The 10,886-nt window shown below is 35.9% G+C and overlaps 1 protein-coding gene across 2 annotated transcripts in view; it reads right to left on the reverse strand.

Moving 5' to 3' along the window:
* Smp_169900.1 (serine/threonine kinase) overlaps positions 1-10,886 on the reverse strand; it is a gene marked incomplete at both ends in the record, with an annotated part of 67,088 nt that overhangs the window by 869 nt on the left and 55,333 nt on the right. For both annotated transcript variants that reach the window (XM_018791781.1, XM_018791782.1), the window contains 2 exons: positions 2,737-2,986; positions 3,128-3,603. In XM_018791781.1, coding sequence (XP_018645102.1) covers positions 2,737-2,986; positions 3,128-3,603 — 726 coding nt within the window. The remainder of the gene's footprint in view (positions 1-2,736; positions 2,987-3,127; positions 3,604-10,886) is intronic.

Genomic DNA, 10,886 nt, shown 5'->3' on the forward strand with positions numbered 1-10,886 from the left:
CTGAACGGCCGTTTCGTCCTATTATGGGATACTATCGGTCTATCGGTTAAGTGCTCTGGCGCGAAACAGGTAGGTCCTGAGTTCGAATCTCGCGAGTACAGGATCGTGGATGCGTACTGCTGAGGAGTCCTATAATAAGACGAAACGGCTGTCCAGTGCTTCCAGGTTTTCCATGGTGGTCTAGCTTCAATCGACTCACGCATTCAACTATGAAAAAAGAAATTATTCATGATAATTATTACTTTTTTTCATTTTAACTGATTATGATATAGAATAACCGTTAAATTTATTATGTAACAATGTGTTTCTGGTTATGTAATCGAAGTCCACTCGATTTTGACATAAGATTTCCAGTACAGCACGACTAGAAAAAAACAATTCTTTTGGATAAACAGAAGCACACAGAGCAGTGGCATAGAAAGTCTAGGGTTTTAAACTACCAAATCTGTGTACTTTACCAGTGCACTGAAATTCAGTATAAGAACCACAGGTGGATTGAGAGACAGAGAGAGCACATATAAATGAATTGAAATCGTGTACCAAGGAGAGATGGATGGTGGCTAGTAGTGGAATTCAGGACACGTGTTCCATCCTATCTAGGACTCGTTAGCTGGATGTACCTGGATCTCAGAGTTGCTATTCATACAGACACTCGGACCCAGTACTGTTTGTTTCAAACGTCATCACGTTGTCCACTTAGCTACTGAGTCCAGATAGTCACTGGCTCGCGCAATGGGGTGAATTTTAATTCATGAATGTTGATTATTTAGATCTTCTCACTGGTGTTTAAGACTGCAATCGATTAGTCACCATCCATCTTTGCTTTAAACGCTTGTAGCTCGACGGTAATAACGAGGCAATCTGTACATAATGCACATATGCCAAAGTAAACTGACCAATTGCAATCTAAAACATCAATTGGAAGATCATAACAATCAACACATATGAATTGTGTACCAAATTCAACAGAATATAAAGTTGGGAGGAAAACATTCGAATTATCTGTAGCAGATTTTGTGAACCCTAGTGCAAATTCTTGGACACTAAATTACTATTTATTCGTTTATCAACTAATCTAGTCAGTTTGAAGTCCTAAACTCCGTATAATTCATAGATGTGTTAGAAATGATCGTATGCAATTAAAAGATCACTTAACAGACAGTTAGTTTGTAAATCTTGATATTGAAACTAATTTTTCAACTTTGAATTTGTTGTAAGCAGACTATTAGTGGTACAAGTATCCTACAATGGGGCAGACTTTAAACCTGATCATCTATTTACTTCAATTTGGGTAACTGTGTAATCTACCATTAAGTTATACACATACATTATGCAGTGTAATTCAGACTATATATAGAAGTAGATTAGAAGAAATCTGGGGGCTGTTAGACTAAGATGCAGTATTAGTCCATGAAGTTATTAACAACGCGAGTGGGTCTTATCATTAGGTGTAAACTACCACGTGATTACTGTAATCAACGGTTAGAGAATGAATGACATGGCTCAGAATCGCTTGCCATGTCCAGTGTCCATTCACTCTCATCAAACCTTTTAATACTTGATTTTCTCTTCTACTATTGACACAATTACTACTTCTATGCTACTCTAGGATTTGTCTTGCTAATATGGAATGGCAAATTGAACCGATGGATATAAGTGTCAGGTTCGACGCCGTGCATGACTGACTAAGGTATATATGTTTTTCACTTGGAAAAATGATTTACACTGCAAACTTTAAGCATATTAAAGAACATTTATGATACTGCTACTCAGTTTTTCAGAGCTATTCAATTACGAGTTAGATAGCATGAGAAAATTAACTAGTTCATGAAATCTACAGTTTGACTACTAACAAGTAGCTTATTATGTTCAATAAAAGTAATCTGGCCTAATGGACTTTTGGAATTTTTAAATGCATAAACCAATTCTCAGAATAAAAGGATTAAATATCTAACAACTGAAAAGAGCTTCATGCCACTAACCATGTAAAGTTGAATGTATTAATCATAGAAATGATAAGTCAATGGATTTTATACAAGTGAGTCAGCTACAACGTAGGACCAGGCACATTTATGCATCGGTCCAAGTTGCCATACCTCATTAGCACAAGATGAACACACGGATATCCGTCTTCGGCGGTAAGATCACAACAAGTACGGAGTTAACACAAAAACTACCCACAAAAAGGTCGTGTGTGACCGACCTCAAGCAGTTGGTCCCTTGGGCACTGCGGTCACGCTCTCAGGTCATTAAGACCACTTCTAACCCAATTTCCTTTTTAGGTACCTCTAGAAGAACCCTTCCACGGTGTGGGCAACCGGCAAGTGATAACTGCCCTCATACTTCTAACAGCACTCAAAACCACTGATTTTATACAAAGAATAAACACGAAGTCAGAAAACAAAACCATGTTTCGTGACTAAAAATCGTAATACATTATATTCACTGTTGACTGTAGCCTATCAATTTGGACACCTTAGGAAAGATAACTCGACATGTGTTACCTTAAATAGATGGATATCTATACAAACGACATCCAACATGATTAACACAGAATAAAACTATGGGATCTATTTATGCCTAATCAATGATAGAAGCAAATAACATGCTAACAAAGTCATTTTAATGAATCAAATATATAAATCTAGGATAACCACCCAGCAAAAGGAAATAAGGATACACAAAAGAACCCAAAAAAAACCCCACAGATTATCAAAATACTGAATTAATAATTACCTTCGAGCTATCCTTAATGTTAAACTACGGAAGAATCGTCCTGGTCTAGAACGACTAGATGATTCATTCTTTGAAACTATAGTTGATGGATTCTCTATAGTCATTGAAGAATCTGAAGAATTCTTTAATTCTGTGGAACAATTAATAGTTTGATTTAGATCTACAATTTTCTTGTCTGTTGACTCAGCAGTAGATGGAATATTATTATTGTTAGTTTTAGTCATTATAGTATTATTTGGTCGATGACGCACTGACCATTTAATAATTGAATCTCTTTTTAATGATGCTGTTGTTGTTGTTGTTGTTGTTGTTGTTGTAGGTAATTTAGAACCATGTGATTTGGAATCAGACTTTTTCTTATCACCATTATCATCATCACCAGTCTTCTCACCTGTATTCAATGTATCCAATGCTTTGAAGATTGAATCAGGTAATGCAATTCGACGACTAGGAGATGAAGATTGTTTAGTATTATTATTGTGTTGTTGTTTAATTTGCGCAGAATTCATTGTACCCGACGATGATGTTGGATCTAATGTTGAAGAATGACTATCAGTGAATGTGAATGATTCAGATATTTTTGTATTCATATTATTTATTTTCTGATGATCATCAGATTGATTAGATGACGATAACTTCTTTAACTTTTTACTTTTATTACTATTAAATAATGAATAAGGAATACTTGAACGATTAACATCATTATGTTGATGCTTTTGTCGATCATTTGTATGTAATATATCAATGATAGAATTAGCATCATTTGTAGAAACTTTACTATTATTATTAGTAGTATTGGATAAAGTTGCTGTTTTAGGTTTGGAATGAATGGAAGTATCTTTATGCTTCTTTTGATAAGGAAGTGTTCTAAAAAGGTTAGTAACAAAAAAGAAATATTGATTATCACAAGGGGTTTTGTGGAGAATTTAGTATTTTCATAGTTGAAAGCGTTAGTCAATTGAAGCTAGACCACTATAGAAAACATGGAAGCACTGGACGGCCGTTTCATCCTATTACGAGATGCTTCAGCAGTGCGTGTCCACGATCCCGCACTCGCGTCCAGTGCTTCCAGGTTTTCTATAGTGGTTTAACTTCAATCGACTAACGCTTTCAACTATAAAAAAAGAAATAACTGAAAAATGAAATGAATGAGATGGGATGAATTTATGAACTGAAAACGACGAAGTGTAAGATGTTATTGTTACGAAACACGTTTTATGGAGGAATGAATAAAAGGAAAACTACTTAAAATGAAGCCGAAGTATTCAATTATCATGTTAGTTGACTGTTTAAAACTTCACTGATATTGTGGTGTGGTCTACTTATATCCATATAAGTAGTATATGGTGATGGTCAGTCATAGAATATATTTTGGCAGAAGATCGATGAGGGAAGAACAGAAATGAAGAGCAATCGATACGAAAATGCATGAACAATAATAATCAGAGAAGACGGACTGATATTTACAGAAGGAACAGTGAAGATTGAGACAATGGATTGTTATTTTGCAACTGTTCATTGTATAGTGAGATGGTCTGTAATATGTGTTTAAATACATTCGATTGTCCCCAAACGGTTTTCTGTTCACAACAATATTACTCAATACACACTTATTAAAGTGATTTTCACATTGAATACTCTGGTTAGTTATGAAGATTTTCAATGTCTTTATAGATAACTGGCTCAATTGTTGTTATTGGCAAAGATGATTCAGCTTAGGCTCAAAGAAACTGAAGCCATCCTATTGATTTAATTTACAAATGTTCTTTATACAACCTATCTTTTATATACTACCACTACTAAATTAACTACGTCTATGAATTCGGTGTTCATCTTCTTGTGGTAACGAAGTATGGCAACTTGGACCGATGCATAAATGTGCCTGGTCCTACGTTGTAGCTGAATGACTGACTGACAAATGTTCTTTACCATTCAGAGGAAATATTCTACTTAATCATCATCTACCTTATACAGTCAGTCAGAAAAAGAAAGCGCTTAAAACCCTCAAAAAAGAACATGTCGGTTATTTTGAATCACACTGTTTTATTTCTTTTAATGTAATTACTATCAATCTTAAAAAGTTAATGAGGTACTATGTGTTAAAAAAGCGATGTAAACTGTTTTACAACAAAAATGGAATGCCTAAAACACATGCCACTTAGTAGAATGGACATCACAAGAATAACATTCAGTGGTTGCTATTGGTGTCTTCTTTCAAGGTCACAGGTAAACTTAATTTCGAATAGAAAAGAGCTCGAGGAAAAAGACTTCTAATCGCTGACGAAGTGATTTACACAAAGGTTATGAAACATGAGAAATTTAGTCCTACTCCTGGAAAATGAGATAATTACAAACACAAATTATCATCGACAAATCAATGCAATCTTCAGCATACATAGGAAATGATCAAGTGAAATCTTGAGATCATGAGTCAATTGAAGCTAGTCCACCATCGAAAACCTGGAAGCACTGGACGGCCATTTCTTCCTATTATGGGACTCCTCAGCAGTGCGCATCCACGACATCGCCTTGCGAGATTCGAACCCAGGACCTACCAGTTTCGCGACAGAGCACTTAGCCGATAGACCACTGAGCCGGTATCCAATGGTACTAATGTCTAACTTCAACCGATCCACAAAATTGAGCAACCATTCACCAATGTCATCAGTGAGTTGATATCTCCCAACAGACCTGGTTGAACTTCACTGGTTACTGTTTCTCACTAGAACTCCAGGAAATACCTCATGGAGCCAGTCATAATTACATTGATTAAATAACATTATTGCTGAATTCGTCGACTACATTGTGAATTATTTAACTTTGTTTCAATTCGTAAATAAACAGTAGATTTGTTTTGTACGTGATACCTATATGTCACATATTATTTTTCCACTGACAAACAGCCAATAATCAGTTGCAATGAATAATTAAACAACATTTTAACGGTAAGGAAGTGAAGTTAGTGGTGAAATTATTTTTACAGTTTTCATCCACTAGGTTGCAGATTCGAACTCCAATACTATATTAGTAGTATTTATCATTTGCAAAGACACTGTTTGCTCCTAGATGCTATGGTACGACAATAACTGAAGATAACCCCTTCTTTATCATGGTCACATAATTATAGACTCTATAAGTGAAATGTCCTACTAACTGAGTGAGATGTAAAGGGAACATCCGAGACTTAAACCCGGTTGGTGGACATAAAGAAACAAAACTGGAAAACACTGATTCCGAATCCATGGTGTACGTGAACTCCAGTTTTCTAAGAAAGTAAATGACATTTGAGCGTAATTTGATTGCTGGCTAATATCGGACTGAATCTTCTGTGGTTACTTTACCAGCTTGTAGATTCAAACAACTCAGGTCAGAGGCATGAGAAATGTCATAATAAGAAAACTATTTGACTAAGTTTAAGTGTCCAGTAAGTATCTCAACCCATTCAAAAAATAAGGAAAATTCTCTATTTGCCTCGTTTCATTATCTATTTAAGAAATATTTAAAAGGATGCAAAATTTGGATTAAAATTCTATAATGTTAAGCTGTTTTTAGGTTCCCAGCTATACTAGTGTTAATTAAGTCATATGGAAAACAATGCTTAGTAGCAAGTCAATGGGAAAAAATCTGAGATAATTCTTTTCCCCACCCTTTAATTTTATTATCTTTCGATCATTATTCATTCTGAATTGAATGAGAGTGATAGTAGACTAATGCTGTAGATAATTGTTAACAGGGATAAGATCAGTGTGTTAGTGATTTAAAATCTTCTTAATAATAAATAAGTAATTACCATAGGAACTGGATTTAACTATTACTAATCATAACAACAAAAAAACAAATACATTTCAGCCTATATAAATGGTGTGTACATCCAATTACATAGACATGGTATTGTTAAAAGAAATTTATCGATTTATACATAATCAGTCAGTCAGTTACAACGTAGAACTTCGTACGTACGTACATCAGTTCGAGTTGCCATACCACATTAGCACAGAAATGAAGTTGTCGATTTAAATCCCATATTGGTAGAAGTAGTAAGAGTATGAGTATTATGTGAAAGATAAGGGTTTGAAGATGTTGTTGAAGGAGTATAATCCAGTGAAATAAATTTGGAAAGAGAAAAAGGATACGGACATGAAGAATTCAGAAGATTAGAATTTGGTAGAACACAAAGAGTGGATGCACCTTCGCCATTGCAAACGATTTTGAGCCATGTCATCCAAGATCTCTAACCATCGATTTCTATCATCTCGCGAATTCCAACCAGGTAGTCTACACCTGCCAACATGCCTCAGTCCACTTGTCAGTGACTTCATGGATTTGTGCCATGTTTTGGTCTGGCCGCCCCTAGCTTTCTTCCAACCTACTCCTACACCATGGAACATTGCACGTCTGGGCAGTCGGTGGTTGGGCATACGTAACACGTGTTCCAGCCATCTCAACTGATGAAGTTTCACTACTTCATCAATCGATTTACCATCCTTACCTAGTACCCGTTTCCTAACATCTGCATTACTTACCCGGTGGTCCCAGGATATACGAGCAATGCGTCGAAGACACCTATGATCGGATACTAGTAGCCTACGAATATCCTCTACTCTTATCGGCCATGTTTCACTGCCATAAAGTAGAACGGAACGGACTGCTGCACAGTAAACCCGTCCTTTTGTTGCTAGACGGATATCTCGCCTACGCCATAAATGACGCAAGTTGGCGAAAGTTAGACGAGCCTTCTGTATCCGTGCTGAGATTTCGTCACACAAAGGACCACAAGGGCTGATGAGACTCCCAAGATAAGTGAAGCTGTCAACACGCTCAACTACTTCACTCCCTATCATTAGTTCAGGTGTCGATGCAACCCAATCCTGAAGTAACATTTTGCACTTCGAGGGAGAGAATCGCATCCCGAACATGCCTGCACTGTTGCTTATAGTGGTCAGAAGACTCTGCATTTTGTCAGCGTCTTCACCGAATAAAACTATGTCGTCGGCGTATTCTAAGTCAACAATTGAATCTCCCGGTAAAAGTTCAACTCCTGGAGATTGAGATGATGAAAGTGATATCTCTAAAAGCATGTCAACGACAAAGTTAAACAAGAATGGGGAGAGTGGACAGCCCTGACGAACACCACATGAGGTAACCAATTCTGATGACAGTTCGCCATAGGCTCTAACTCGACCAGTTGTGTTCGAGTAGAGAGCCTTTATGAGGTTAATGTACTTCTTTGGTACTCCTTTCACTGACAAACACTGCCATAGAACCTCACGATCAACGGAGTCAAATGCCGCCTTAAGGTCAAGAAATACTACTATTGTGGGACGTCTGAATGTATGTCTATGTTCTAGGACCTGACGTAGAGTGAATATCTGATTCCTCTGTGATCGTCACAGGAGGACTTTTGTCCTTTCTTATAGACTGGCACAATCAGTGATTGGGACCAGTCAGCAAAACAATATAATCTTCATTTCATAACTATCACAGAGGAGAATTGAAATATTGAAAGGATAGTTCTAATTATTATGACAAAGGTACTGTGTTTTCAAAGATTACTACTCTTATTTTGAGTTCTATGGTAGCCGGTAACCAATAATTGGTCCATACGCCATTTGTTTCATCAGGATCCTGGAGCCCACGTATAACATTGGCTTTGAATCAGGGTTTCCCGTCTCCCTTAAGTCAACCCTTCATGTCCACCGACCCGGTTAAAACTTTGGACATTCGTTTTCCATGTTATCTGTTTTATAAACCACAGTATTTCTACGAGAAGGCAGTGAGTAAGAGTTTTGTGGTAGTGGTTGTATACACGTAATTATGTGAGAGGATTTAAAGTGGCAGAGCTGACTTTCCCCACTCTCGGCCTTAATAGGCAATTCAGAGGCCGACGATAAACGTTAAAGAGCTCCAGATGTTGTTGAACGTTATACAATCTCTTTAATCAATTTCCAAGTCATTTTCTTTTACAATGAATGAATAAACCATCTTTGATGAATTACACAGAGTTAAATGGTAAAAAAAAAATAATCATGCAAATTTAACACTTTCATATATTTTCATCGTTGAAATCATGAGTCAATCGAAGCTACTAGACCACCATGGAAAACCTGGAAGCACTGGACGGCCGTTTCGTTCTATTATGGGACTACTCAGCAGTGCGCATCCACGATTCCGCACTCGCGGGATTTGAATGAAGAAAAGTAAACAAACATGTGAATATACATTGGAAAAGTTATTCATAAACACAGGTAACACAAAAGTGACTTGATTACAATAAGGAAACTAGGTCATTCTTCTTTTTCTTTTTTTAACATACACAGATGAAATTAATTCTTAATATAACTTTATTATACAATAACAAGTACTTTGTTGATTCTAATAATTAGTCATTGAAAAAAAAGAAGGTTACCATATATTTCAATTAATCTGAGTATAAATATGGTGTGAATGTGGTATATACAAAACTAGCCAATCAAATTTACTTATTTGTTGTTACTATGTCTCTCTATCTGCACATTGATCGATTATAAAGTGCATATATAATGAATGTAACATATAGAATAAACTAAGAAATTGACCAATAGAAAATGACTTTGAAGAAAGACCTTTACTGAAAAAAAAATGATGATTTATCCGTAAATTTAAAAAGCGATCATAAATTCTTGATCTATCAAGTTAAAGGGAGCATTTCTTTAAATCTCTATGATGGAAACATGTCAAATGGTATGTTGACTTTTGAAATAGATTGAAAAAATTCTTTTGTTTAAATAAATGTAGAAACTAAGACAAGTGGAAACTGGATTATCTCGAATTAAACTACTGTAGTGAACAAGAACATTAGGGAGAGACTATCATTTATGGACGACATTTGAGCGAATCTTAAAAGATCTTGAGAAATGTTAGCCAATCAGTAAACAGTCAGAATTTATATGGTCCAAAAACTGGTCAAGGTTAGAAAAAGCTTCAAACGTTTTAAAATCGTAATGCATAAGGTAGAGGAACTCATCCATATGGCTCCATAATAGTTGGCTACTGGAGCCATGATAAGGTCATAAAAACCCTCTCAGCATCGACCACATAGCTTCATTATTGTTTGTGTGTACTCCGGTTGTGTAAGTTTATCATTTTCATTATGGATATGTCCCTGCAATACCCTTACCACTGAACAGCCGAAGCTTCAGTAACATCTGTGATTATTGCCGGCAATGTTACTGGTGCTTTTATTACACAGTTCGCGGCAATTACTATAATGTGCATCAGTCTCAATCTGGATCGAGCAATAAGGGTCCCTATTCTAGGAAACGTCTTCCTTCAACATATATTACATCGAAAGACAACATCACGGTAGTCTGAACAAGGTCTACAAGTCACTTAATTACCACAATCACAAATAAAGGAATTTCTTAGTAGTCTCATTTGTTGTGGCCGCTTAATTGTCAAGTCTTCTCTAAAATTTTCTGCAAACCGATCGTACATGAGCATCAAGAGCTGAAATTGGCGCCGTGAACTTGAAATCCCTCTAACGCTTCTGATTGGCTTGTCCAATGAACAGTTAATTTGCAAAATAACCATCAATTGTCTCAATCTTCACTGTGTCTTCTGTAAATATCAATCCATCTTCTCTAATTTGATTGTTTATTCATTTTCCTACAATTTGCGCTTCATTTCAGTTCTTTCCTTATCGGTCTTCTGTCAAAATACATTCTATGACTGACCATCACCACATACTACTTATGAGGATATAAGTAGACCACACTATACTACAACTATAAAACGATTAATTTGGGATGGAGTACATAAAAAGAGAAACGATCATTTAATGATGACATTTTTTGTACGGTTAATATTAATGTAACTTTTAAAAACCAAACAAATCATAACAAACTTGTATATTTGACAGATATCTTATGTTAGAGGAAGAGAGCTGAAAATGATACTGGGCTGTCTAAATCATATGAAGTTGGGAGAGATTCGAACTAGTGACTTGATTGTTCAAGAACCTATACTTCATTAAAACTATCAAAAATTTACTTGATCATCCCAACTAACTAAGAAGATTACATAACCATTTCATATATTTAGATTGTCAAATAAAAGTATGTTGAAAGCGTGAGTCAACTGAGGCTAGACCACCATGGAAAACCTGGAAACAC

This window comes from Schistosoma mansoni, assembly GCF_000237925.1.
Source record: "Schistosoma mansoni, WGS project CABG00000000 data, chromosome 1 unplaced supercontig 0076, strain Puerto Rico, whole genome shotgun sequence".
Classification (NCBI taxonomy): Eukaryota; Metazoa; Platyhelminthes; class Trematoda; order Strigeidida; family Schistosomatidae; genus Schistosoma; species Schistosoma mansoni.